Source organism: Bos javanicus, chromosome 4 (genome assembly GCF_032452875.1).
Source record: "Bos javanicus breed banteng chromosome 4, ARS-OSU_banteng_1.0, whole genome shotgun sequence".
In the NCBI taxonomy this organism is placed as follows: Eukaryota; Metazoa; Chordata; class Mammalia; order Artiodactyla; family Bovidae; genus Bos; species Bos javanicus.
In genome coordinates, this window is record NC_083871.1 from 93,373,230 (window position 1) to 93,401,229 (window position 28,000).

Genomic DNA, 28,000 nt, shown 5'->3' on the forward strand with positions numbered 1-28,000 from the left:
CTCGGCGGGGGGGACGCGGCCCGGGGGCTTCTTAAACCCCCCGCCTCAGCCCGGCCCGCACTTTCCAGAGCACCGCTCCGCCCCCGGAGGGAGAGAGAGACACACACAGACAGAGCACGGCCAAGGAGCCGAGGAGGCCCGCCCGAGTCCCGCCAGCCAGGGGCACAAGAGAAGTTTAGAGCCGCGGAGCGCACAGCCGCCGGTCCTGTCCCGGACAGCGCCCCACTAGCCCGAGCCCCGCCGGCCCCCAACCCCCGCCCCAGCCCGCGCCAGCATGATGAACAACAGCGGCTACTCCGAGGCCCCGGGCTTCGGCCTGGGCGACGAGGTGGACGACATGCCGTCCACGGAGAAGGACCTGGCCGAGGACGCGCCGTGGAAGAAGATCCAGCAGAACACTTTCACGCGCTGGTGCAACGAGCACCTCAAGTGCGTGGGCAAGCGCCTCACCGACCTGCAGCGCGACCTCAGCGACGGGCTGCGCCTCATCGCGCTGCTCGAGGTGCTCAGCCAGAAGCGCATGTACCGCAAGTTCCACCCGCGCCCCAACTTCCGCCAGATGAAGCTGGAGAACGTGTCCGTGGCCCTCGAGTTCCTCGAACGCGAGCACATCAAGCTGGTGTCCATCGGTCAGTGCGTGCGGCGAGGGGGCAGTACCCCGACGAGGGGCTGGCCCACGGGGACAGGGTGCTCGGGGCTGGGAGGGCGCGCGGGGAGCCGAGGCAGGGCCGAGGGTGGGGGGCCCGGCACCGGGAGAGGATCCTGCCCCGGTTCTCCCGGAGCCCGCCCACGCCAGCCCCGAGGGGGCTCTGCCTTCACACGCCGCCCTGGTCGGCCGGCATCCCGAGGGGGGCCCCCGGGGGCATCCAGCCCAGGCCGTTTCTGAGCCCTCCAGCTTCAGCTCCCCTCGCACGCTCTTGGCCAACCTGCTTCTACCCGCTCGTCTCCTTTTTTGCCACCCGCACCCTCAGCCCAGGCTTGAGAGGATGGGGCCAAAGCTCATTGCCGATTCCCGGGGCCGCCCCCTCCACCCCAGACAAAGCAAATGGCTTCCCAGTCTCCCAGCACCTCCACCGGGGAGGAGAGGCTGAAGGCAGGTCCCCATCGCTGCCCGGTCCCAGGGATCCCAAGGAGAGCGGGAGAGCGGGTGGCTGGGCGGGCACGGGGCCCGGGCCCCCCGCCGGCATGTGCTCGGCAGCTGGGTTCAGGCCCAGGGGCCAGAGCCGGCAGGGCCCGGCCTCGGAAACCTAAAAAGGCTCTGAGCGAGCGCAGGCAGCCTTAACCCCTGCCTGTCCTCCATCAGCTTCAGCAGGCCAGGGAGGGGGCTCCCTCCCGTCCACTCCCGGCCCCAGCCCACCCCCTAAGCCCCGATTGGCTACAGCTAATGATCTGGGCTGAGGGGAGGGAGGCAAGGCCTGGAAAAGGGAGGAAGTCATTGAGTGTAACCAGATTTGGAAGGTGTGTCAGTGCTGGGTGGGGGCGGGGAGGCACTCCAAGCTGGGGAGCTGGGGGAGCCAAGGATGGGTTCTGAGAGCCTAGGAGTTGGCTGTTCCCTCTCAGCTCTGCAGTCACCCCTTCAGGCTGGGGGCCTGGGCAAGACCCTTACCCCTATGGTGAGCTGTTAAGTGTCCTGATGTGATTTTCAGGAAAGCGCCCCTTGATGGGGTGCACCCCAGGGCCCCAGAAGGGGAATTTCACAGGGGGCCCAATGCCTACCCCCAGGCTGCCCCAGAGATTTCTTCAGATAACTGAAGGTCTGTCCATCCTCAGCCTCCCTCAGGGCATCTCTGGGCCTCCTGAATTAGTAGCTGAGGTCAGTCTGGGGCCCTTTGGCCCTGTCCAGTCCCCTCTACGCCTTACCCTCTCCTGCCCCAATACTGCCCCCCCCACCACCCCACCCGCTCCAGCCTGGAAATAGCCCTGCCTCCGTGACACAGCAGATGTCTCTGAGCTTTCCAGAGGACAAGGCTGAGGACAGGGGGTGGGGGAAGGGGCCACCCTGGTGTGTGTAGTGGGACTGAGGGCTGCCCAAGAGTGTGTGTGGTTGGGGGGGGCCAGGGGTCAGCGAGGAGTCAGCCCTGGGCCCTTCCACCCCCCCCTGGCAGCTGCGATCTGACCGCCTGGACTGACTGTCCCAGGTGGGATCCCGAGGGGAGAGCCTGGGGCCTCACCAAGACTTTATAGGAAATGGCTCGGCCTCCCCCTCCCCTCCCTGCTGCGGGGGCGCTTGGCCCCTCTCCTGGCCTCATCCTTCCTGAGCACACACCTCTCCCCTCCCCAACGGTGGTGCCTCTGGCTCCAGCCCCCTTGGCTCAACTGTGTATGGAGAGGCCTTCTCAGAATAGAGGGGGAAGGAGGGAAAGCTGGCTTGGGGGCGGGAAGGAACCCTTCTTTCCCTTTCCTGCAGGGAACTGTTCCCCATTTGGGCCAAGTGGCTGACTCCCGCTGCCGATGAGATAAGCTGTCAGCAATTCAGCTGCTGGGCCTGAGGCGGAGGCTGGAGGAGAGGGGGCACAGACAGCAGCGGCTACCCATCCATGGGGAAGGAGATGTCAAGGGTTCCCCCTTTCTGCTTCCTCTGATTCCCTTGGTCCCGCTTAGTGGTGGGAAGGGGCTGGGACGGGGGCTTCTCTGGGTACCATCTCAGGACTGAATGTGAGCCTCTAGGCACCCCCATGTCCCTTTCCAGGAGTGGAGTGGGAGCTGGGCATCGAGCAGTTCCTCTGAAGGAGGGCCGGGTACACAGTCTGGGTTGAAGGGGCGGTGTGCCCTCCTTACCCGCACCACCCCCTCCGCCCCTCCGAACAAAGAGGCCTAGAGGCCGCTTAGCCCCGCAGCTGTTCCCCAGTTGCTATTCCTTCTCCTGGAGCCAACCGCCGAGGGAGGGGCTGGAGGGGGCAGCAGCTGTCCCGGCCCCTCCCTCACTGGTCCTCTCCTTTCCCCCCACTCCACCGAAGGCCTGGGGTGCCCTCAGGGACTAGCTCTGGAACTCCTCCCACCCCTTTGGTGGTATCCCCAGTGGGGTGCGAAGAAGGAAGAGGCCTGGCTTGAGCAGAGCTCCCCTCCTCTGCCTGGCCTCCGATGGGGAGGAGGGCGAGGAAGGTCATTGCTCCCAGAGTGGGACTCTGGACCCACCCCTCTCCTGCCACTTGCTGTCTGGCCCAAGGCCAGTTGCTGGGGAGAAACCTCTCCCTGCAGCAAATATGAATGACCCCCCTCACCCGCCCCCCCACCTCTTCCCAATCCTGGTGATCCTCGGGGCCTCAGGGCCTCCCTCCCAAGGATCTGGCTTCAGTTTGCAAGAAGCACTTCTGGGTGTGTGAGCACCAGCTTTGGAGGCTGTCAGGGTTGTGAGAGGCCGTGAGGCCCTTGGTGTCAAGGCTGTGTGAAAGTGTCCTGGGCCTGTGTGTGTTTGAGAGAGACCGCACCAAAGCACCGGGAGGCTGGGAGTGAGTGTGTCATGGAATCTGCAAGCTGCCAAACCATTGTGCTGCAGCAGAGCCAGGGGGAGAGGGGGCGGGCCTGGGGAGCTGCTGGGGAAGGAAGGATGAATCAGTGAAAGGGTGGGGGAGCCAAGGGGACCAGAGCCCAAGATCAGAGGGACATAGAGACTGAGATTCCCCTCCAGGGGGCAGGTTGGGGAAATGCTGGGGACAGGGTGTGTGTGTGGGGGGCGCATTCTGGAAAAGATATGTAAGGGGAGACACCTTTGGGATCTTTACTCTCTAAAGGCTGTCTTCCAAGATCTAGGCCGGGTGGGCAGGAAAAGATATAACCCTAACCTCCAACACCACGCTTTCCCATCTCTCGGGTAACACCAGTAAACAAGGCTGAGTCTTTCACCCCCTCCCAACCTCCTGAAAGCAGTGCTCAGGGAAGCTGGTGGATTTCAGGCCTGCCTTGTCCTTTACAAGTAAGCTGGTTTCCAATGACCTGTACTCTAGGCCACCTCCAGCTCCTGGATGTTTCTCTCTGGCTGTTACGGGGGGAACTAGGCGCACCACCCCTCCCCTGCCCCGCCAGCCCCCAAATCTTGGAGTTCTGGTCCATAATATTTATCAAGGGACGGGATGGGTCTAGAGTCTCAGCTCCTGAGACTTGAGTCCACATGGGTAACACTCCCCCAGCTCTTGTGAAATCTCACTAGTCCCTGCCATTAACAGAATGTGTACTGTCCCCAGCCCCTCCTCCCAGAACTTTGTTCCAAAAGCCTTTTATAGCATTCAAAGGAGAATTTGGCTGGAACCAGGTTGGTCCCACTCCTCTCCAACTTCAGTTTTTAAAATGTTCATTCAACCAGTATTTATTGAGATTTTACTAAGTTCTAGGCTCTGAATATATGGAGAGAAAAATACAGTATCTAGAGTGAAAGAAGGCAGACAAAAAAGATACATACTCTATGATTCTATTCATATAAAACTCTGGAAAATGCGAACTAATGTATAGTGACCAAGAGCAGATTGTTGTCTCAAAAGATAGACGAGGAGGGGCAGGAGCGATGGATCACAAAAGAAAGGAAACTTTGAGGAAGGGTGGAAGTGTTTACTATCTTGATTTGTGGTTATGCACATGCTGTCAAAGGTAGGGCTCCCCTGGTGGCTCAGATGGTAAAGAATCTGCCTGCAGTGCAGGAGAACCAGGTTCAATCCCTGGGTAGGGAAGATCCTCTGGAAAAGGGAATGGCAACCCACTCCAGAATTCTTGCCTGGAGAATCCATGGGCAGAGGAGCCTGGCGGGCTACAGTCCATGGGGTCGCAAAGTCAGACACAACTGAGCGACTAATGTTTTCACTTTTCACATATTGTCAAGACGTATCTAGTTGTACTTTCTAATATGTACAGTTTGTTGTATATCACACAAAGAAGAAAGGAAACAAAACAAAACAGTGTCTGCCCCTAGAGACTTACAATCTTGCATAACTCTATAGATGCTTGTAGCCTGATAGAAGGCCCATGCAAGTGCCATCAAAGAGTTGAAAGTACCTGCCCAAGGGACATATTGGGATGCAGCCATGTTCTGAAGCGGGTGGGACGTACATCAAAGACTGCGCCTTGTGGGATGCAACAGTGGTAGGCAGAGAAGTGGTAGGTTCCAGGAGGAGTCCAGACCCAACGCTTAAGCAGCAGCCTCAGAAGCTGGGCCAGGAGAGGGAGGGTGCTGCATCAGAAGTGGGGCACTCATGAGCCCTGCTTGTCTCCTCCTCCCTGCAGACAGCAAGGCCATCGTGGATGGGAACCTGAAGCTGATCCTGGGGCTCATCTGGACCCTGATCCTACACTACTCCATCTCTATGCCCATGTGGGAGGATGAGGACGACGAGGATGCCCGCAAGCAGACACCCAAGCAGCGTCTACTCGGCTGGATCCAGAACAAGGTGCCCCAGCTGCCCATCACCAACTTCAACCGGGACTGGCAGGACGGCAAAGCTCTGGGCGCCCTGGTGGACAACTGTGCCCCTGGTGAGTGGACCCACGGCACACTGTGGCTCCCTGACCCGGGAAGGGGTGCGGGATGAGCTGGTGATGCCAAGGCTTGTGTTTGTCAGAATGTGTGTCCCAGGGCTGGGGGAATCAGGGCCTCCTCCTCCAGCTGAGAATCACTGCTGGAGTTGGACCCTTCCCAGTGAGTTGCCAGATCCTGCAGTGGCAAGGACACAGAGGTCCAGAGAAGGCCAGTGACTTGTCTAAGGTCACACAGCTTATCTGTGGCGGAACTGAATCAGAGGCCGGCGGGGACCTGGAACTCCCTGCTCCGTGAACTTCCTATTTTGCTACACAAGGGTCATTTCTGCTCAGCCAGCAGAAAGAAAATGTGGTGGGACTTGTAGAGAGAAGGCCAGGACTTTAGGCCTGGAGAAGGCTGTTCTTTGCAAGCCCCTGGGATAGCTTTGAGAAGGGGTTGAGACCCAGGATGATGTGGTCTGAGGCTGGTGGGACACTGCCCTAGGGGCAGGTGACCCAGGCCTGGCCTGGGCAGGTGGGGGCTACTGAGGGCCCATGAGAAGACTTAGACATCACAGATGAGAACAGTACCCCACACACAGCTCCCTTTCTGACCCTCATCTCCTGAGACAATCTGTCGTCTCCCCACCTCTTGGAGCCATGTCCCCCTGGGGGAATCCTCCCCCAGCCTGGGGTCAGCCGGGGAGCAAAGGGTGGGAGGAGGGGGCACCGACTGCCTGGGAAGCATTCCCAGCTGCTGAGCCATTGCCCACGGCTGGCTCGGCTGCCAGCAGTGAGCTCAGCTGTTCTGGCCAGTCATGGATTCCAGCCTTTGAGCTGGTCCCCTCCCCGCCAGGGAGCATCACCCTCCTCCGCCAGCTCTGGCTGGGATCCAGCACCCCCTAACCATGCAGCCTTTCCCAGGAGGGACCTGTGGCTGCCTCAGCTGTCCTCCCATCAGGAGGGCTGGGCTCTAGGTGGCCAGAGAGAACTCGGCCTCTCAAACAAGCCCTTCAGTGCCTTCATTTCCCTGAGGCGGAAGTTAGGAAGCAGAGAGAGCCCTATGCTCTGCGGCTGATGTGGGAAGTGCATGGACACTAGGGCTTCAGGGCAGCTGTGAGGAGACCTTTCAGGAGATGGGTCAGAGGCACTTGTGGGACAGGGACTGCCCACCTCTGAGCCTGCTGGAATGAGGCAGGGGGTCTGCAAGGGGTGCACTCCCTGTGGTTTGGTGTTCAGGGTTGGTGCTGGGGCCTGGGCAGGCCGGAGGCCGGCTGGCAGGACTGGTGCCAGGCTGCGTCAGCTGGGGCAGAAAGGCCTCATTGTTGGTGCTCAGGAGGGCTGCAATGTGTCTAAACAGTGATGGGCATCCTGGCTGACGGGCCGTAAGGTTGGGGGTCAGCAGGAACCCTGCTGGTCAGGGGCCTGGGGCCGTATGGGAAGCGGGTGTGAACCCACGGCCTGGGAGGGTGTTGGTGGAGCAAGTGCTCTGTGTCCTGGCTGACCGCTTCCCCCTCATCATTGCTTCCCTCCATCATCTCTCCAGGCCTCTGCCCTGACTGGGAGGCCTGGGATCCCAACCAGCCTGTGGAGAACGCCCGGGAGGCCATGCAGCAGGCGGACGACTGGCTCGGGGTGCCCCAGGTAGGCAGAGGGCAAAGGGACCCGGAGAGGGCCAGGGTGGGGTTGGGTCTACCTGGGCAGGATGCTGGGGACAGGGGACATTTTCTGACTCCCTTCCTCCCTGGCAGGTGATTGCTCCCGAGGAGATCGTGGACCCCAACGTGGATGAACATTCGGTCATGACCTACCTGTCCCAGTTCCCCAAGGCCAAACTCAAACCTGGTGCCCCCGTTCGCTCCAAGCAACTGAACCCCAAGAAGGCCATCGCCTATGGGCCTGGTATGTGTTGAGCCCTGACGGTCTTCGCTGTGCAGCTGGACACGGGCTGGGATGGTTCTCCCTAAACTCTGCGGCCCTGCCTTCTGCCCTCAGGGATCGAGCCCCAGGGTAACACCGTGCTGCAGCCTGCCCACTTCACCGTGCAGACAGTGGACGCTGGGATAGGCGAGGTTCTGGTCTACATCGAGGATCCTGAGGGCCACACCGAGGAGGTATGGAGAGGCCACTGGGGATCGGACAAGAGCGTGGACCAACAGCGGAATGGGCTGGCGATGGCTGCTGGGGGCACCCTCCAACGCTGGAGAAGGGGAGGCCTCACCATGGGGGTTGCAGAAGGCGTGGGGTCAGAAGGAGCTCTGACGCCGATTGTTTCCCTTCCCGTAGGCCAAGGTGGTTCCCAACAATGACAAGAACCGCACCTACGCTGTCTCCTACGTGCCCAAGGTCGCCGGCTTGCACAAGGTATCCCTCTGTAGGCCCTCCCATGTCTTCCCCACTCCTTTCACATCCTTGCATCTGGCTGAATGGACCCCTCCCTCAGCTCACACCCCGCCCCACCCCCATGCACCAGCCCCACCTGCCTGCCACCCCGCTTGGCTCTGCCCCGCCCCTCAACCCCCCTCTCAGAGCTGCTTTCTTCCAGAAGCTCACCTTTGGCCTCTGACCTCCAGGTGACCGTGCTCTTTGCTGGTCAGAACATCGAACGCAGCCCCTTTGAGGTGAACGTGGGCATGGCCCTGGGAGATGCTAACAAGGTGTCAGCCCGTGGTCCCGGCCTGGAGCCCGTGGGCAATGTGGCCAACAAACCCACGTACTTTGACATCTACACCGCAGGTGGGGATGGGCCCTTCCACCAGACACCCCATGACTGTTCATGGTGGGGGGACCTGGGGGCCAGGGGCAGGGCCCGGCCAGAGGGCCATGGTCTCAGGGTGAGGGAACCCGAGCAGGAGGGACACCCCATGACTATTTTTTTGGTGGGAGGGGGTGCCTGGGGCCCATGGTCTCAGGGTGAGGAAACCCGAGCAGGAGGGGCTGACGGCTGTTGTCGTGACAGGGGCCGGCACTGGGGATGTTGCCGTGGTGATCGTGGACCCGCAGGGCCGGCGGGACACTGTGGAGGTGGCCCTGGAGGACAAGGGCGACAGCACGTTCCGCTGCACGTACAGGCCTGTGATGGAGGGACCCCACACAGTGCACGTGGCCTTCGCCGGAGCCCCCATCACCCGCAGTCCTTTCCCCGTCCACGTGGCAGAAGGTAAAGGCCCTTCACCCACCCCCATGAGCCCCCTCGCCAAAGGCCAGGACGCAGAGTGTTGCCACCGAGTCTGAGGACTTACGGGAAATGAAGCACTGCAACCGGGGGGTGGGGGTGGGTGGGGATGGGATCAGGGGGAGCCTTCTGCCGGCTTAAAGTGGGCAGAAAGAAGAGCCCAGGGGTGGGGCTCCCGAGAGCTCGTCTGTCAGCCCCTGCCCCCGAGGTCGGTCAGGTCACTGTGAAGGATACCAGACAGGGGCCACGGTGGAAGGGCTGAGGAGGAAGTGACCGGACCATGTGGGCGGAAGGGCATATTCATGGGCCCGCCTTGCACCAGGCTCTCAGGCAGTGACTCCCCACTTTCTCTCCGCCACTCAGAGCCCCTGCCGCCGCCGCCTGCCCCCTCTGTGCCCATCGTCCACCAGGCCAAGAAAGTGGTGCCACGTTAGTACATGCCAGCAGAGGCGGGCCGGGCATGGCCATAGCTGACTGGCCTCACCTGTGCTGTGTGGCATGGCGCGAGCGGGGTGGAGTCGCCCCCCCTTCCGTGGCATTCTGTGACAGGCCCAGGTTCCGCGCCTTTGCCTCTGTTCTGTGGCAGCTCTGGTCTCCTGGGACTGGCCTGGTGATTTCTGTGGGAAGGGTCTGGGTTCCGTGCCGTCGCCTGTTATGTGGCAGTCCCCAGACGCTGTGCCGTTTGTCTGTGTTCCAGGGCAGGCCTGGATGGATGATAATCGTTGCCTGTTTGGTGGCACCCCGTGGGTTCTGTGCCATTTTACGTGTCCCGTGGCAGGCTGAGATCCCTGTCCTTTGGTCTGCGTTCAGCAGCAAAGTCATTGCCACTGGCCGCGTTCCGCAGCAGGCTGACCTTCATGCATTGCCTGTGATCTGTGGCAGGCTTCTCGTTACACGACCCTCCCTCGTTCCATGGTGTGGCTGAGTGTTTTGTGGCATGACTCGGTTCCTGAAGCTGCTGTGGTGGCTCCAAGAAGGCTCAGATGGCTCTAGGTGGATGGCCGTGGGGTGAATGAAAGGCCCCTCCCAGTCTGTCTTAGCTCTGGGCTCCGCCCGGCCTTTGTCCCAAGTGATCCTGACAAGGAGCCCCGAGGGAAGGGTTTCTTGTAACCAGCCTGGGGACGGAGGTCTGGGGGAGCTGTGGCTGTGCCCTGCCCAGCATGGCTCTCAGTCGTGTTGGGGGTGCCAGGGAGCAACAGGGGAGGGCTGCATGAGGCCACGGCCTGCGCCTGGGGAAAGAGGACGGGGTGGGCGGGCTGGTCAGCAGGACCGCGCACAGTGAGGTGGGGACAAGTGGTGGTAAGGGCTGAGGCTCCGTCTAGGGCCCCTCAGCGCCCTCAACCTCACCTCTCCTCTTCCTGCCAGCCTGTAACCCCAACGCCTGCCGGGCCTCTGGGCGGGGCCTGCAGCCCAAGGGTGTGCGTGTCAAAGAAGTGGCTGACTTCAAGGTGTTCACCAAGGGTGCTGGCAGTGGGGAGCTCAAGGTCACAGTCAAGGGACCAAGTGAGTACCAGGGCCCAGGGCCATGGTGGGGGGTCGGGGAGCTGGGAGGAAAGGCAACCAGTGCCTCTGACCCCCTGATGGCAATGACAGCACTGTGCACCCTCCCTGGGGGAGGGCCTCCAAAAAGACACTGACCAGAGACATTGTGGGACCTCAGGTGAACCGCCCTGCCTGGCTCAGTCTCCCAGGCTGCAAGCTGGGAAGGCTGCACTAGGCTGTTACACGGTGCCTGCTCACCGTGCCCGCGAGCAGCGCTGTCCTCAGCCAGGGACTGTCCCACAGCACAGTCCCAGGGGTCCTTGAGGGGACTGAGGTGCGGAGACGCACAGATCATTGATCCTCCGCTTCCCACGTCTCCTCAGGAGGCACAGAGGAGCCGGTGAAGGTGCGGGAGGCCGGGGATGGCGTGTTCGAGTGTGAGTACTACCCCGTGGTACCCGGGAAGTACGTGGTGACCATCACATGGGGCGGCTACGCCATTCCCCGCAGGTGAGCACCACGCAGCCCTGAGCCCTCCAGCCTGGGCCCTCACAGGGTGGGTGGAGGGAGGCAGGCTGCCTGGGGCTCCGAGTGAAGCGAAGAGGTCTACCTCTGGTGGGGGCACCTCGGGTGTTGACACCAGCTCCCTCTTTTCCCAGCCCCTTTGAGGTGCAGGTGAGCCCAGAGGCAGGCATACAGAAGGTCCGGGCCTGGGGTCCCGGTTTGGAAACTGGCCAGGTGGGCAAGTCAGCCGACTTTGTGGTGGAGGCCATTGGCACAGAGGTGGGGACACTGGGTAAGTGGCCGAAGTGGGAATTCCGGGGAGTGGTGTGATGGAGGGACACTGGGGAGTGACTGGGGGGCAGGAGGCAGGAATTTGGGCCAGTGTTGAGATGAGACAGGCGCTGGAACGGGCATGACTGGGGTGGTGATGCTGAGAGAGTGATGGGGGACCTGTCTGGGTGTCCAAGTCGCTTCTGGTGCCCCCTGACCCTCCCCCACCTTTGCCCCAGGCTTCTCCATTGAGGGGCCTTCGCAGGCCAAGATCGAGTGTGATGACAAGGGAGACGGCTCCTGCGACGTGCGATACTGGCCCACGGAGCCCGGGGAGTATGCGGTGCACGTGATCTGTGACGACGAGGACATCCGAGACTCACCCTTCATCGCTCACATCCAGCCAGCTCCGCCCGACTGCTTCCCGGACAAGGTGTGTCCCCAGCTCCCGTAACCGGGCCTGCACCAGGGTGAACAGACCCTCCTCCCGTCCCCAGCTCAGCCCTCCACTCTCTCCCCTGCACAGGTGAAGGCCTTTGGGCCCGGCCTGGAGCCCACCGGCTGCATTGTGGACAAGCCAGCGGAATTCACCATCGATGCCCGGGCTGCTGGCAAGGGAGACCTGAAGCTCTACGCCCAGGTAGGGTGTTGCCCCGTCTTTCTGCCCCTCGCCCTGGGAGGGGAGGGTAGGTTAGAGAAAAGGGCCTCAAGGCATTACAGGAATGATTCTCATGAATCTATTTGAACTATGGGAAGTCTAAAGTTTTGTGTTTTCTTATTGATGATAATCTTAAAAAACATTGTACCAGATATGTATTTTTATGCTAACTATTTGCAATTTAAAGATGGTTGAGTTAAGACATTGGTTTCCAGGTGAGTTTCTCAAAATGGTGTCCTTTGACCCCTAGAGGTTAATGAATATGTTCTTTGGTCCAGGAGGATGTTTCTTTTTTTAAAGTTTGTTTATTCAGTTTTAAGAACATTGGTTTAGCTGAGCCTTTTCCCCTGACAACACATTTTGGAGACCTAGGCTCAGAGACCAGGCCACACAGATGACCCCTGTGTGACCCCTGGTTCCTCAGCTCTCCAGGGTGTGCCCTGGCCCCCCAGAGCTCTGGCACTAGGCTCCAGTGGTTGGAGGTCTGTGATCTGTTTGCGGGGAGGGGCTTTGATGGTGGGCAAGCAGCCCAGCAGAGGGCACGGGCGCTCTGAGACGGCCAGGGCGCTCTAAGAACCTTGCTTTGGGTGATGCCCACAGGACGCCGACGGCTGCCCCATCGACATCAAGGTCATCCCCAATGGCGACGGCACCTTCCGCTGCTCCTACGTCCCCACCAAGCCCATTAAGCACACCATCATCGTCTCCTGGGGAGGCGTCAACGTGCCCAAGAGCCCCTTCCGGGTGTGTCCTCCAAGCCCCATGCCCCCTGCCAGCGACCCCAGAGGGAGGGTAGAACCCCAAGCGGGGGGATGTTGGCTGTCTCTGGGCCCTGTCCCCACTTCCCACTTCATGGCCCCTGTGAAAAGGCTAAGACCGGGCCTAGAAGTGCTGGGGAAGGGATGGACCTTGAGGGAGGGGCCCCACGCTGACCGTCGACTCCTCCCCACAGGTAAACGTGGGAGAGGGCAGCCACCCCGAGCGGGTGAAGGTGTACGGCCCCGGCGTGGAGAAGACAGGCCTCAAGGCTAATGAGCCCACCTACTTCACAGTGGACTGCAGCGAGGCGGGGCAAGGTGCATCCAGGAGCAGGGAGTGGGGGGCGCGGCCGGGGGTGTCCGGGCAGGAGGCGCTGGTGCCCTCCACCTGTTCCCCGGAGTGGGACCTGTCACGTGCAGGAGGTTGTGGAGCCCCCAACTCATGGCCTCGTGCCTGCCTCCCTTCAGGCGATGTGAGCATTGGCATCAAGTGCGCCCCCGGCGTGGTGGGCCCCGCAGAGGCTGACATCGACTTTGACATCATCAAGAATGACAACGACACCTTCACAGTCAAGTACACACCTCCGGGGGCGGGCCGCTACACCATCATGGTGCTGTTTGCCAACCAGGTACCCTGTGCTTGGGTTTTGGTTATCAACCCTAACCTCACCCCCTTACCCGATCCCAACCAGCAGCTTGAGAGGCTGTCATCTGGGGACAATTCTATTGCCCCTGACTGAGCACTTCCTGTGTGTGGACAACATGCCTCAGAGGAAGCAAAAGGGACAAGGGACTCTTTTCAGACACTGCCCGTGTCCACCCTGACCAAGCCTTTTCTCCCTCCAGGAGATCCCCGCCAGCCCCTTCCACATCAAGGTGGACCCATCCCACGATGCCAGCAAGGTCAAGGCAGAGGGCCCTGGGCTGAACCGCACAGGTAGCTGTCTGGGCGGGGCGGGGCTGGGGTGGGGCGGGGTGGCCGCCTATCCCTCACCACCATCTCGGGATGGGCGCTCCAGGTGTGGAAGTTGGGAAGCCCACTCACTTCACCGTGCTGACCAAGGGAGCTGGCAAGGCCAAGCTGGACGTGCACTTTGCTGGGGCCGCCAAGGGCGAAGCCGTGCGAGACTTCGAGATCATCGACAACCACGACTACTCCTACACCGTCAAGTACACGGCCGTGCAGCAGGTGTGCCCCCCTCCCCGGCCCTCCTGTCCTGGCTGACTGGGGGCGTGGGGCTCCTTCTTCCAGCCCCAGAGGGCCTGCTTGGCATCTTGGCCCCTTGCCTGCCTCCCCGTCCTCTCTTGCCATGGGTCTCTGAGCCCCTGGTCTGTTGGCCAAGGACATGTTGGCGGGCTGGGTCTCAGCCCCTCGGTTCTGACTTCCTGCTGTACCCATTAGGGCAACATGGCAGTGACAGTGACCTATGGTGGCGACCCTGTCCCCAAGAGCCCCTTCGTGGTGAACGTGGCACCGCCTCTGGACCTCAGCAAGGTCAAGGTTCAAGGCCTCAACAGCAGTAAGTGGGGAGGAGCTGCCCGTGCAGTGAGGAGGGTTGAGGGGGGCAGTGGGTTGGAGTCTCTGCTCACCGTGTCCCTCGCCCTCCACACAGAGGTGGCTGTAGGGCAGGAACAGGCATTTTCTGTGAACACACGAGGGGCTGGCGGTCAGGGCCAGCTGGACGTGCGGATGACCTCGCCCTCCCGACGACCCATCCCCTGCAAGCTGGAGCCTGGCGGTGGAGCTGAGACCCAGGCGGTGCGCTACATGCCCCCTGAGGAGGGGCCCTACAAGGTGGACATCACCTATGATGGTCACCCGGTGCCTGGCAGCCCCTTCGCCGTGGAGGGCGTCCTGCCCCCTGACCCCTCCAAGGTGAGGAAGTAGGGGCGGGTGGGAGCTGGGGGCTTATAGGGAAGGTGGGTAGTTCACAGGGGCCGAGGCCAGAGGCCTTATGTCCTGGGGTGAGCACAGCCAGGGCCCAGAGCCAAGGCAGTCCCCCAGCTCAAGACTTGCCTTTGCGACAGCTTAGTTTTTGTTTTTTTATATTTTTATTGAAGTATAGTTGGTTAACAATGTTGTGTTAATTACTGCTGTACAGCAATGTGATTCAGTTATACATGCGTACAAATGCATACATTTAAAAAAATATTCTTTTCCATTATAGTTTATCACAGGATATTAAATACAGTTCTCTGTGCCATACGGTAGGACCTTTTTGTTTATCCATTCCATATATAAAAACTCATACCAAGACAGCTTAGTTATTAAGAGCCTGGCCTTGGATCTGACCTGGGCTTCAACCCCCAGGTCCATCAGCCGGGACAGATTTTTTAATCTCCGTGCATTTCCTCACATGGAATTGTTATCAGGACTCAGCCTGTGGGAGCTGCTACAGTTGAAAGTGCTTAGCTGATTTGGGAGCCACGAAGGCTGGGCGTGGGACCAGTCGAGGTAACCTACACACCTGCTCCTTCTTTTAGGTCTGTGCTTATGGCCCTGGTCTCAAGGGCGGGCTGGTAGGTACACCAGCGCCCTTCTCCATCGACACCAAGGGAGCGGGCACTGGTGGCCTGGGGTTGACCGTGGAGGGCCCCTGCGAGGCCAAGATTGAGTGCCAGGACAATGGGGATGGATCCTGTGCCGTCAGCTACCTGCCCACAGAGCCGGGCGAGTACACCATCAACATCCTGTTTGCCGAAGCCCACATCCCCGGCTCGCCCTTCAAGGCTACCATCCGGCCTGTGTTTGACCCAAGCAAGGTGCGGGCCAGCGGGCCAGGCCTGGAGCGCGGCAAGGCTGGGGAGGCGGCCACCTTCACTGTGGACTGCTCAGAGGCAGGCGAGGCCGAGCTGACCATTGAGATCCTGTCGGACGCCGGCGTCAAGGCCGAGGTACTGATCCACAACAACGCGGACGGCACCTACCACATCACCTACAGCCCCGCCTTCCCCGGCACCTACACCATTACCATCAAGTACGGCGGGCACCCCGTACCCAAGTTCCCCACCCGCGTCCATGTGCAGCCCGCAGTCGACACCAGTGGGGTCAAGGTCTCAGGGCCTGGTGTGGAGCCGCACGGTGAGTGAGAGAAACCTGGAGCTGGTCATGTCACCAGTCAGGGGAAGAGAGAAGCAGGCCTGAGGTCTTGGGGGGCATCACTGGTGTCCTAGGGGCTCAGATACCCCTGAGAAGGTATCAAAGCCAAGGGCAGGGCATGGAGCTTTGCCTTGGTCTGGGTGGCAAGACTGCTTCTGCCTGTGGCCATTTTCCTCGGGAGATCCTCAACTTTCATCAGTGGATCTGAAAATCAAAGAATCTTGCACTTGATGATACAGAGGGAAGGCTTTGGGGTTGAGGGCAACGAGAGTCAGGAGATAGTTCAGCTCAGTTCAGTGACTGAGTTACCATCTGCTGGGGGCCAGACCCTGGGCCAGGCAGGGTGGGGCATGCAGAGGGTTGGAAGAGCCAGCCCCATGCTCCAGGGGCCCACGGCCAGGTGGGGAGACTCAGGTGAACAGAATGTCACTATCTGCTGAAGGCAGGGAAGGCAGGGGCTATGGGAAGCAGAGCCTGGGCTGTGGGGATGGTCCAGGCTGGGGAGTAGCAGGTGGAGAGGAGCGGCCACCTCGGAGCTGGGGAGGGAGGGCAGGGGTGGGCAGGCGTGTGAGGGCTGAGCACTCGTCTCCTGGGACTCAGGTGTCCTGCGTGAAGTGACCACCGAGTTCACTGTGGACGCGAGATCCCTGACAGCCACGGGTGGGAACCACGTGACGGCTCGCGTGCTCAACCCCTCGGGCGCTAAGACGGACACCTACGTGACCGACAACGGGGACGGCACCTACCGCGTGCAGTACACGGCCTACGAAGAGGGTGAGGGGCTGGGCTGGGCAGGGACGCCGGGGGTCTGGCCCCAGCGTTTTCAGAGGGGCGGGTGGTGGGGACCGCGCACACCCTGACCTGCGCCGTGTGGCTGACCTCCAGGAGCGCACTTGGTGGAGGTGCTGTACGATGACGTGGCCGTGCCCAAGAGCCCCTTCCGTGTGGGCGTGACTGAGGGCTGTGACCCCACCCGTGTCCGGGCCTTCGGGCCGGGCCTGGAGGGGGGCTTGGTCAACAAGGCTAACCGCTTCACCGTGGAAACGAGGTACACCTGCCCCTTTCCTAACCTTGACCCTGATGCTGTGGCGACCCTGAGCCCAGCCACCTGCCCTTCCCCCTCATCCTCCTGTATGGACCTCATCCCCACCCACCCCCTATCAAGGCTGCAAACCTCCCTGCTGTAGCTGCTGGTCTCATCTCAGCCAGCCCCGCACCCCCATTCACCTGCTTCTCCATCCCAACTCACTGATCCTTGTGGCGCTGACGTAGGGGTGTCCTCTTGTAGGGGAGCTGGCACCGGGGGCCTAGGCCTAGCCATCGAGGGCCCGTCGGAAGCCAAGATGTCTTGCAAGGACAACAAGGATGGGAGCTGCACCGTGGAGTACATCCCCTTCACCGCCGGCGACTACGACGTCAACATCACCTTCGGGGGCCGGCCCATTCCAGGTGTGCACTGGGGGCGGGAGGGGTGTCGGGGAGGCCAGCAGGGGGCCTGCTCCGCGTGAGGGAAACTGGAAGGAAGTAGGAGGAGGAGCAAAGCCCCAAACCAGCAGCAGGGACAAGGAGCAGGCAGGCACGGCTGCCACAGTGAGGGCTGAGGCAGGGCGGTGGGTACAGCTCATTCCCAGAGGCCCAGCACTGGTGTCTCGGCCCTTTTGCCTGGAGCACCAGATCTCGTGAGTTCCGTCACTCACAGTCCAAGCCAGTGTCTGGCTCAGGCAGGACAGCCTCTCACACCCTCTTGCTCTGTCAGCAAAGCCAGGAACCCCCCTGCCCTCCAGCAGGGGTGGGGAATGGTTGGTGTCTTCAATTATCACATTACCCAGGCTTGCTGAAATGGGACTGTCCCCGCCCCGCCCTACTTATCTAATTTCATGCTGGAAAAAATTCATTTTCTTTTACAAATACTTCTTTTAGCAATTTACTAATTTAGGAGGGCCTTCTTTCAGGCATGTGGCCTAAATAAGTGGATTCACCCTGCCTCAGCCTGTAGCCAAGTTTTTGGGTTTTGTTTTTAAATTTTACTTTTATTAATTTTTATTGGAGTATATATTCTGTAGCCAAGTTTATTTCTCCTTGTTACGTTTTCTTAGCAAGTTTCTAAGTGTTTGCACATTTGGTCTGGTATCCCAGAGGCATTTCAAAGGCAGGGGAAGCCTCGCTTTCCTGGGTCCTCTGAGTTGGGGAAACCTTCTGGGGCAGGTGGGCTGGGGCTGACGACCGTCTTCCTTGCAGGGAGTCCATTCCGGGTGCCAGTGAAGGACGTGGTGGACCCCGGAAAGGTCAAGTGCTCAGGCCCAGGGCTGGGAGCCGGCGTCAGGGCCCGGGTACCCCAGACCTTCACAGTGGACTGCAGCCAAGCTGGCCGGGCGCCCCTGCAGGTGACCGTGCTGGGCCCCACAGGTATGGAGTGTCTGGGGCTGGGTGGAAGGAGCCGGAAAGGGTGCCAAGAGGCTCTGCTGACTATTCCCTTTGCCCAGGTGTGGCCGAGCCTGTGGAGGTGCGTGACAATGGGGATGGCACCCACACCGTCCACTATACCCCAGCCACGGACGGGCCCTACACAGTAGCCGTCAAGTACGCCGACCAGGAGGTACCACGCAGGTGAGGCCCAGCCTGGGGTTCTGTGCGCTGCTGGGCTCTGGGGAGCTCCCACCAGGGCCACAGCTGCGGGGCCACTCCAGGGCCCTGGAAACACTCCCCTACTTGTCTACGCCTCATCTGTTCTCTGCTGCACCATCCCACTCTTCCTCAGGGCCCCCTGCCCATCTTCTTCTCCACCCTGGAGGTGGCACAGCCCCAGGGGCTCTCCTCTGGCTGGGCTGTCCCCCTAGTTAGCTACAAAATCAGCACCTTGGGAAAAGGCACCATGTGGCTACAAACAGGTGTGACAGGGCAGCCTCCTGCAGCCTCTCTGTAAACCATCGGAAACATCTTCCCGGAGAGTGGAGAAGAAATGCCCAGGCTTTGTCAGGGCCACACCTTTGTGACCCTCCTCTAAGACTCAGGCTTGACCTGGTCCCTCCTCCCTGCCAGGACTCCTCTCCCCTGCTCATGAATGTAGGGGGTATTCCAGGCCCAAAATGAGATGGGATTCCTTCTCCCCCTGAATCCCAGCCAACTGTCTATCCCTTCTGCCTCTCAAGCCCCTTCAAGATCAAGGTGCTTCCAGCCCACGATGCCAGCAAGGTGCGGGCCAGCGGCCCTGGCCTCAACGCCTCTGGCATCCCGGCCAGCCTGCCCGTGGAGTTCACCATCGATGCCCGGGATGCTGGGGAGGGCTTGCTCACTGTCCAGATCCTGGTGAGTCTATGTGCTGCCCACCTCTCAGGCCAGGGTCTGGGCACAGGCAGGCCTTAACCGCTGCTTCTCCCCCAGGACCCTGAGGGTAAGCCCAAGAAGGCCAACATCCGAGACAACGGGGACGGCACGTACACCGTGTCCTACCTCCCGGACATGAGCGGCCGGTACACCATCACCATCAAGTATGGCGGCGACGAGATCCCCTACTCGCCCTTCCGCATCCATGCCCTGCCCACTGGGGACGCCAGCAAGTGCCTGGTCACAGGTGGGCACCCACCCCTGCCCTCCCCTCCCTACACACCCCCACCCCCACCCCAGCTCATCCTTAACACTGCGGCTTACGCTTTTCTCTATTTCCAGTGTCCATTGGAGGTCACGGCCTGGGTGAGTGTCCTTTTTCTTCTCTTTTTGGTGTGGGCTGAGGTGATGGGGGCAGCTGGGAACTGAGCGGGGGGAATGGGCACAGGTCCCACGGACCCCTGACCGGGCACTCCTGTGTGGCAGGTGCCTGCCTGGGCCCTCGCATCCAGATTGGGGAGGAGACGGTGATCACAGTGGATGCCAAGGCCGCAGGCAAGGGGAAGGTGACGTGCACGGTGTCCACACCCGACGGGGCGGAGCTCGACGTGGATGTGGTCGAGAACCACGACGGTACCTTCGACATCTACTACACGGCACCTGAGCCCGGCAAGTACGTCATCACCATTCGCTTCGGAGGCGAGCACATCCCCAACAGCCCCTTCCACGTGCTGGTAAGTTCAGCGGCCACAGCAGAGCTGGGGGTGGCAGGGAGGGGGGCCAGGCCCTCTTAGTGGGAGCAAGGAACCCCAGAACCCGTCCTCACATCTGATGGGTCCTGGGCCCAGAGTGCTCCAGGGTGGGGCCTGTGCTTTCCCACAGCCTCCCAACCCAGGAGGCACGCAGCCCTGCCTCTGGCCCCTCTGGGCATCAGGCAGCTCTCTGGTGGAACCTGACCCCCAGGCCCACCGTCCCCGTCCATCTCCTCAGGTGGCCCTGCAGGACAGGGAAGCCCTCGGGAGAGTAAAGCACCCAAGATAGCCATCCTGCCCTGGGGGCAGCCCAGGTTATCAGGTCCCTGGGCCATTCTGAGTCAGCCTGTGGTCACCCGAGCTGGTGGGGACTGGCCTGTCACAGCCCCCACTCTCCCGTGCCTTGCCTCCCAGGCGTGTGAGGCCATGCCCCGCGTGGAGGAGCCCCCTGATGTGCCGCAGCTGCACCGGCCCAGCGCCTATCCCACACACTGGGTACTGCCCCTCCCACCTGGGCCACACTCGCCCCCCACCTCCTCTTCCTTCATCTCTTCTCTTCTTCAGCGGCCAGGGCCGGGGCATGGTTTGGGGGCCATCTTGGGGAGCAGGCGGGAAGTCAGGCGGGGCAGACAGATCCCGGAGCTGGGCACGGCACCTCTTCTCTTGCAGCTGACGCGCCTTTTCTGCCCTCTGGTTTCACCATTAACCATCTTGCTCTTTCCTCACCTTCTCTGACTTCAGTCACGGCTCAGTCTGAGTTCCCCAGACCTTTCCCAGCCAAGTGACTGTTCCCTCTCCCCCGCCACAGGCCACAGAGGAGCCGGTGGTGCCTGCAGAACCCATGGAGTCCATGCTGAGACCCTTCAACCTGGTCATCCCCTTCACTGTGCAGAAAGGGGAACTCACAGGTACTGCCCCAGGGCCCTGTGGCAGGATGGCCCCAAGGGAGGACATGTGTCCAGGCCCAGCTCCTCCTTAAGAGATGAAAGCTGGGGCCCAGAGTGGGGAAGTAAGCTCCCCGGGGTCACACAGCAAGCTGAGCAGAGCTGGAACTCGAGACTCCAGCCTTCTGTCTCCCAGGTCAGGATTCATCCTGAGGCCTCCTGGCTGTCTCCTGGCAGCGGGGGAGCCTGGGACAGCAAGGGGGTGGAGCCGGGAGAAACTGGGGTCCCACACATACCCGTGTCTGCCTGGCAGGGGAGGTGCGGATGCCCTCTGGGAAGACCGCCCGGCCCAACATCACTGACAACAAGGATGGCACCATCACGGTGAGGTACGCGCCCACCGAGAAGGGCCTGCACCAGATGGGGATCAAGTATGACGGCAACCACATCCCTGGTGAGTCGGGGCTGAGCCGGGCTGAGGGGAGCCCACAGTGACTTCCTCCTCATCGGCCTTCTTTCACTCATAATTGAGCATGTGCTGTGTGCAGACATGTGTGAGGCCCCAGGAAGGCTGGTGTCCTGGTGGGAGGCCCCGTCGGCACAGATGCAGGGCCTGGCGGGGAGGCTGTGGGAAGGTGTGGGGGTCCGAGGGGGGCTCAGGCAGCCCCTGTGCTCACTGCTGACCCAGCCCCCTTTCCCCCCCCACCCCCAGGGAGCCCCCTGCAGTTCTACGTGGACGCCATCAACAGCCGCCACGTCAGCGCCTACGGACCAGGCCTGAGCCATGGCATGGTCAACAAGCCGGCCACCTTCACCATTGTCACCAAGGATGCCGGGGAAGGTGAGGCGAGCTCCGGCAGGGGCTGGGGGCGGGCAGCGGGGCAGGGGTGAGGCCCTCTGACCGCCGCCCCGCCTCCACCCGCAGGGGGCCTGTCCCTGGCCGTGGAGGGCCCGTCCAAGGCAGAGATCACCTGCAAGGACAACAAGGACGGCACCTGCACCGTGTCCTACCTCCCCACGGCGCCCGGGGACTACAGCATCATCGTGCGCTTCGACGACAAGCACATCCCCGGGAGCCCCTTCACAGCCAAGATCACAGGTGGGTGGACGCGTGGGCACACCCCGGCACACGATGGCTGTGCAAGCCCGGCACGTCCGAGTCTCTGGGGTGTTTAGGGTAGGGTGCCCTCCAGGTGGAAGAGGTCATTTTTGGATACGTGTAAGGAGTACGCTGTTCTCTACAGCAAGTGAGAAACACTCAGCCACCCTTTGAAAACACACTCTCGAAGTTTTTTAAGTCAGGATGTTGATGATAGGTGAGGAAACCGGTAGGCCCGGAGGGGCAACACACAGCAGGTAAGGGAACTGGGCTGTGTGGTCTAATCTGTTTTTTTTTTTTGGTCCTACCAAATTACCTGACTCGGAATTTAAATTTATGTAAATTAGGGGTTTAACCCATTCAGGACTGGGGTGCTGACTCATCCCTAATCTCGGGCCCCTAACATGTACATGGAGACTGTGCTCTCCCCAGTCTCTCTGTGCCTGCTTTGGGGATTGAGGGGGGTGGGCAAAGGCTCTGTTGAGTCCAGGGAGGCTCCTGATCCCCACGAGGGCAGGGCCTGCCAGGAGTCACCCCGCCTGACATGCCAACTCTCCCCTAGGCGATGACTCAATGAGGACGTCACAGCTGAATGTGGGCACCTCCACGGATGTGTCCCTGAAGATCACCGAGAGTGACCTGAGCCAGCTGACCGCCAGCATCCGTGCCCCCTCGGGCAACGAGGAGCCCTGTCTGCTGAAGCGTCTGCCCAACCGGCACATCGGTGAGCGTGGTGCCATGGCAGGGGCCCAGGGAAGGAAGGTGGGGGAGCTGGGAAAGGACTATTGCCAGGCCCAGAGCTCCATTCATGCCTGACCTCCCCCTCAACAGGCATCTCCTTTACCCCCAAAGAAGTTGGGGAGCATGTGGTGAGCGTGCGCAAGAGTGGCAAGCATGTCACCAACAGCCCCTTCAAGATCTTGGTGGGACCATCTGAGATTGGGGATGCTAGCAAGGTGCGGGTCTGGGGCAAGGGCCTGTCGGAAGGACACACGTTCCAGGTGGCGGAGTTCATCGTGGACACTCGTAATGCAGGTACTTCTTGCCCCGGAGACCCCTCACTGCAGCTGGTGCCTCAAGTGGGGACCAGTCCTTTCCTTCCCAGTGCCCCTGGACCATAACCTGCCCTCCCCTCCTGAACTTCCTGGCCCAGTCTCTGCTGAGATTCCCATTCTGGGGCCCACTTGGGAAGAGTAAATGTCCCCCTGTCGCTTCTCCTGTGTCTAAGAGAAAGCTCAGCCATCCTGAGTCTCTCTCTCCTTCACTCACCAAAACCCAAGAGGCCTGCCTTAGAGGAATTTCCAGACTACCTATCCCTGACCCTCTGGGTCACTGCCTGGCTCACCCCTCCTTCTACTGAGCCATCTTTCCTTAGTGGTTACGATGCCCCTTGGGTGTCTGTTCTGGGCGGAGCCTGGGGTTTGGGGAGGGGAGAGCGGATGGCAGTGGGGACTGAGGGAGACGTGTCCCTTGCCTCCCGCTAGGTTATGGGGGCCTGGGGCTTAGTATTGAAGGCCCTAGTAAGGTGGACATCAACTGTGAGGACATGGAGGATGGCACGTGCAAAGTTACCTACTGCCCCACCGAACCCGGCACCTACATCATCAACATCAAGTTTGCTGACAAGCACGTGCCTGGTAAGGCTCTGGGCTGTGGCCGGGATGGACCAGGAGGCTGGAGACGAGTGACCTGAGGTGGCTGACCCACTCTTTCTTGTCCCTACAGGAAGCCCCTTCACAGTGAAGGTCACTGGCGAGGGCCGCATGAAGGAAAGCATCACCCGGCGCAGGCAGGCGCCATCCATCGCCACCATCGGCAGCACCTGTGACCTCAACCTCAAGATCCCAGGTGGGCGCTGGAAGAGTCTGGTGGGGAGGGCCCAGAGCCTGTCCCCGGGGCCTCTGTCCTTCTGGCTTATTTCTCACCTCCCTCCACGTGTCCCACAGGGAACTGGTTCCAGATGGTGTCCGCCCAGGAGCGCCTGACACGCACCTTTACCCGCAGCAGCCACACATACACCCGCACGGAGCGCACGGAGATCAGCAAGACGCGGGGCGGGGAGACCAAGCGCGAGGTGCGGGTGGAGGAGTCCACCCAGGTTGGCGGAGACCCCTTCCCCGCCGTCTTCGGGGACTTCCTGGGCCGGGAGCGCCTGGGCTCTTTTGGCAGCATCACCCGGCAGCAGGAGGGTGAGCAGGACCGGGCCGGGCTCTTCACAGGGAGGTGGGCCTTCTGTCCCTCGGGACAGGATGGGGAGGCTGCTGGTCTGAGCAGAGGAGGGGCTGTTTACTGAGGGAGGGAGGGAAGGGCGAGGGCCTGGAGCAGCCCCGGAGTTGCCCTGACACTCCCCACCCCCTGCAGGTGAGGCCAGCTCTCAGGACATGACCGCACAGGTGACCAGCCCGTCGGGCAAGACGGAAGCTGCTGAGATCGTGGAGGGGGAGGACAGTGCATACAGCGTCCGCTTTGTGCCCCAGGAGATGGGGCCCCACACGGTCACTGTCAAGTACCGCGGCCAGCATGTGCCAGGGAGCCCCTTTCAGTTCACCGTGGGGCCGCTGGGTGAAGGTGGTGCCCACAAGGTGCGGGCTGGAGGCACGGGGCTGGAGCGAGGGGTGGCTGGCGTGCCAGGTAAGGGGGTAGGTTCCCGGGACGGGGGATGGGGGAGGACAGCCAGCAGGGTAGGCGACGGTGCTGAAGAGCTGCCCCCGTCCCGTTTCCATCTCCAGCCGAGTTCAGCATCTGGACCCGAGAAGCAGGTGCCGGGGGCCTATCGATCGCCGTGGAGGGTCCCAGCAAGGCGGAAATTGCATTTGAGGACCGCAAGGACGGCTCGTGTGGGGTCTCTTATGTTGTCCAGGAGCCAGGTGGGCATCTTGCTGGGCCTGCCTGACTTTCCAGACCAGGCTTCTGCTCGCCCCGGCAGGAGATAGGGCTCCCAAACCAACCCCTCACCTGGGCCGCTGCAGTTTCTCTGCCCCATTTCCCTCCACCCTACACTCCTGGGAACATGTGTCTCCAGAGCTGAGCTCGACCTAGGAGCTTGTCCGGTACTGAGATCAGGGTGGGGTTGTTTCCCACGCTGCTGTCCCCTGTCCTGCAGCTTGAGCTGACTGGTCTTCTCTCCCCAGGTGACTACGAGGTCTCCATCAAGTTCAACGACGAGCACATCCCAGACAGCCCTTTCGTGGTACCCGTGGCCTCCCTCTCAGATGATGCTCGCCGTCTCACTGTCACCAGCCTCCAGGTGTGTGCCCGGGGGGGATGGGGCCCTCCTGCCACCCTGAGGGATGGGCAGTAGAGGATGGTAGGCCCATGTGACCAGGGACTTAGCAGTGACCTTGGAAGGGCCATACAGGTGGCCCCTCTCTCCCAGTGTTTAGACAACAGGGGGCTCTAGCTATACTAGCTGCCCCTTGGGGTAGTCTTGGCAGCCTCAGGTGCTGCTGTGTCCTCCGCCCCCTTCCCAATCCTAGAACTGGGTTCATCTTCACCACCTGCCCCCCTAAACCTCCCCATCGGCCCCACCTTCCCCATCAAGTGCCCCCAGGGCAGTCCAGCCCACATGCCTCTTTTTCCCATCCCAGCACTGGGTTCTCTGCTATCAGGCCAGCTTTATGGTATCTGGGTCTTACCTCCCCAGCCAGGACAGGGCATATCATCTCTGGTCCCTGACCATGCCTGGCACAGCCAGGTGGCCCCACCTCATAGCAGGTGGTTGCCAAGGCCAAAGACCCAGGCTCTGCCTCCCATCGCAGCCTTGTTCAGAGCCTCCCTAAGCCGGGTCAGGCGGCAGGGGGCAGCTGGGGGTGGGAGGAGGGAGCCTCCGGGCTGGGCAGGAAGGGATATCAGTGCCAGGCTGCAGACATGAGCCCTTCAGGCCCTCCCAGGAGTCTGAGCACCCTCCGTGGTCTCTGCAGGAGACCGGGCTCAAGGTGAACCAGCCGGCGTCCTTTGCGGTGCAGCTGAATGGTGCACGGGGCGTGATCGATGCTAGGGTGCACACGCCCTCGGGCGCCGTGGAAGAGTGCTACGTCTCCGAGCTGGACAGTGGTGAGCTGGCCTGTCCCTGCCAGGCTAGGACCTTCTGGAAAGGGGAGGGGAAAGACTAAGGCTCACCCACCAACCTCTGCCCCCACAGACAAGCACACCATCCGTTTCATCCCCCATGAGAATGGCGTCCACTCCATCGACGTCAAGTTCAACGGTGCCCACATCCCTGGCAGTCCCTTCAAGATCCGAGTTGGGGAGCAGAGCCAGGCTGGGGACCCAGGCTTGGTGTCGGCCTATGGTCCTGGGCTCGAGGGAGGCACTACAGGTGAGTGCCTGGGGCTGGGGAGAGGGGTGGGACAGTGCTGATGAGCCCTGAGTCCTGGCAGAGGTCTGCTCCGGGGAGCCCGGGCCCATCCCAGCTCTGGGCCCCAAGCCCTTCTACCTACATCCTTGCTACCTCTGGCCCCCAGGCGTGTCGTCGGAGTTCATCGTCAACACCCTGAATGCAGGCTCAGGGGCCTTGTCTGTCACCATCGACGGCCCCTCCAAGGTGCAGCTGGACTGTCGGGAGTGTCCCGAGGGTCACGTGGTCACTTATACTCCCATGGCTCCTGGCAACTACCTCATTGCCATCAAGTATGGCGGCCCCCAGCACATCGTGGGCAGCCCCTTCAAGGCTAAAGTCACAGGTGAGTGTCCTGGGTGGGGTGAGGTCCCACCCTGGGCTGGAAGCCTATTCTGGGCTGGCTCCAGTGGCTGTTCACATCTGGGTCAGAGTTGGCCCCAAACATCAGTGTTTCAGGTTACCAGGAGTAAAGTGCGCCTGGCTTTACACAACGTGCCATTCCCCACCTTCTATGTGTGGACTTGTGTACATCATTTAAAAAAAATCAAATCCCTCTCTACTGTCCATCCCTTGACTAATCTTTTCCCTGCGGTGGCTCCCCAAGTTTTCACTTAACTCTGCCCTTCTGGCATCCCCGTTTCTGGCTTCCAAGAAGACAGAGCTCAGCAGACATTTACCTGATTTTCCTTCTGGAAGCTGTGTGAAGGATTGGTTGGATACTTGTTCCTTTTTAAAGCAGGGCTCTACCTACCGTGTGACTTGGGGTCCCAGACAAAGCCCAGAAGGGTGGGGGGTGGGTGGACAGAGCCATGGAGGCCCCAGACCTGGAGACAGGCCTGCCCGAGAGCCCTGTGTGAAATGGGCTGCTGCTCCTAGGATGCTGCAGCTGAGGAAGGGAACATGGGCTGTCAGGGCCGCCACACGGGGCCTACCACCTTGGGAAGAGCAGGCCTCTGACCCGGCTCGTGGCCACCCCACCCTGCCCCTCAGGTCCCCGGCTCTCTGGAGGCCACAGCCTTCATGAAACATCCACGGTTCTGGTGGAGACTGTGACCAAGTCGTCCTCAAGCCGGGGTTCCAGCTACAGCTCCATCCCCAAGTTCTCCTCAGATGCCAGCAAGGTGGTGACACGGGGCCCCGGGCTGTCCCAGGCCTTTGTGGGCCAGAAGAACTCCTTCACTGTGGACTGCAGCAAAGCAGGCAGGCAGCGGGCAGAGCGGGGGAGCGGGGGCGGTCTCCCAGGGTGGGCAAGTGTGTGCGAACGTGGGGCCAAGGGCCGGGGCTGAGCCTGTCCCTCGCTGCCTCTCTCTCCAGGCACCAATATGATGATGGTGGGCGTGCACGGGCCCAAGACCCCCTGTGAGGAGGTGTACGTGAAGCACATGGGGAACCGGGTGTACAACGTCACCTACACCGTCAAGGAAAAAGGGGACTACATCCTCATCGTCAAGTGGGGCGACGAAAGTGTCCCCGGAAGCCCCTTCAAAGTCAATGTGCCCTGAATCCCAGAAGTGCCTCCCCCAGCCTCGGCCCCCACCTCTGGCCAAACACACTCACAGACACACACACACACACACACACACACACAGGCCACACCCAGATGCACGCTCGCAGAATCAGACACCACAAACACCTGCCCTGGGGTGTGGACGGAGTGGCACTGCCCCCTCGCCGCCAGGCCCTCTGGCTGGAGGGCCTTGCCTGTTTCAGGGCAGTGTCCCTCGCCTCAAATGTGACCTGAGGGTGAACTGGGGGTTGGGGGGCCAGGGAAGCCCTGTGTTTTCTGGTGGGGCTGAGGCCAGTGGAGGAGCATGTGTTTGGGGGTGTCTGCATGTGTGAGAGAGGTCACCCTCAAATCGCACTGCCAGCCAGCCCTCCTAGCCGCTGAGGACTGCGTCCAGCCCCTCTGGTAGCCACAACCCCAGAGCGTTACGGCTTGGAAAACGAAGCACAGTCAGAGGAGAAAGTGTACCTAGCGGCAGCTGCACACATGTCCTGGCCCCAGGCGATTGAGACCCCAGCCAGGCTTCCTGGGGGACTGATTTCTTTTTTTTTTTTTTTAAATAATTGCACAGCTCTGCCCCATGGGGGGGCCTTTTTTACACACTGCGAGGCCCAGCTTTCTGGGGGGCTTTTGCACATATCATGCGGCTCAGCTGGGAGCCGTTTAGGCGGAAAACTCCAAATAAAGTGCGGCCTGTCGCAGAGGCGTG

The 28,000-nt window shown here is 61.1% G+C and overlaps 1 protein-coding gene across 4 annotated transcripts; it reads left to right on the plus strand.

Annotated features, from left to right (window-relative positions):
• On the plus strand, positions 1–27,992 carry FLNC (filamin C). 4 transcript variants are annotated; one of them, XM_061414638.1, is made up of 49 exons: positions 1–629; positions 5,212–5,460; positions 6,989–7,086; positions 7,194–7,344; positions 7,438–7,556; positions 7,729–7,806; positions 8,016–8,178; positions 8,402–8,602; positions 8,981–9,046; positions 9,983–10,120; positions 10,483–10,609; positions 10,759–10,895; positions 11,113–11,306; positions 11,400–11,513; positions 12,132–12,275; positions 12,484–12,607; positions 12,758–12,918; positions 13,136–13,226; positions 13,309–13,478; positions 13,692–13,809; positions 13,903–14,165; positions 14,774–15,371; positions 15,990–16,163; positions 16,275–16,437; positions 16,678–16,838; positions 17,628–17,795; positions 17,873–17,996; positions 18,539–18,695; positions 18,771–18,960; positions 19,056–19,079; positions 19,200–19,447; positions 19,880–19,960; positions 20,274–20,373; positions 20,663–20,803; positions 21,062–21,190; positions 21,275–21,448; positions 22,011–22,172; positions 22,280–22,483; positions 22,933–23,085; positions 23,174–23,296; positions 23,395–23,637; positions 23,810–24,079; positions 24,178–24,315; positions 24,580–24,695; positions 25,369–25,501; positions 25,590–25,766; positions 25,912–26,130; positions 26,778–26,987; positions 27,102–27,992. In XM_061414638.1, the coding sequence occupies exons 1-49, from the start codon at positions 275–277 to the stop codon at positions 27,287–27,289; spliced, it is 8,229 nt and encodes a 2,742-aa protein (XP_061270622.1). In that variant the 5' UTR covers positions 1–274; the 3' UTR covers positions 27,290–27,992. The 4 variants fall into 4 exon arrangements, with proteins under 4 accessions (XP_061270622.1, XP_061270624.1, XP_061270623.1 ...); XM_061414640.1 differs by lacking the exon at positions 19,880–19,960; XM_061414639.1 differs by lacking the exon at positions 8,981–9,046.
• The last annotated feature ends 8 nt before the right edge of the window (positions 27,993–28,000 follow it).

Bases quoted from the DNA above. Each gene is read 5' to 3' on its own strand.
- FLNC (XM_061414638.1), top strand. From the start codon at position 275: ATGATGAACAACAGCGGCTACTCCGAGGCCCCGGGCTTCGGCCTGGGC. The intron at 19,080-19,199 runs GTGAGTGTCCTT...CCTGTGTGGCAG, and splicing joins CATTGGAGGTCACGGCCTGG to GTGCCTGCCTGGGCCCTCGC. The intron at 23,086-23,173 runs GTAAGGCTCTGG...TTGTCCCTACAG, and splicing joins TGCTGACAAGCACGTGCCTG to GAAGCCCCTTCACAGTGAAG.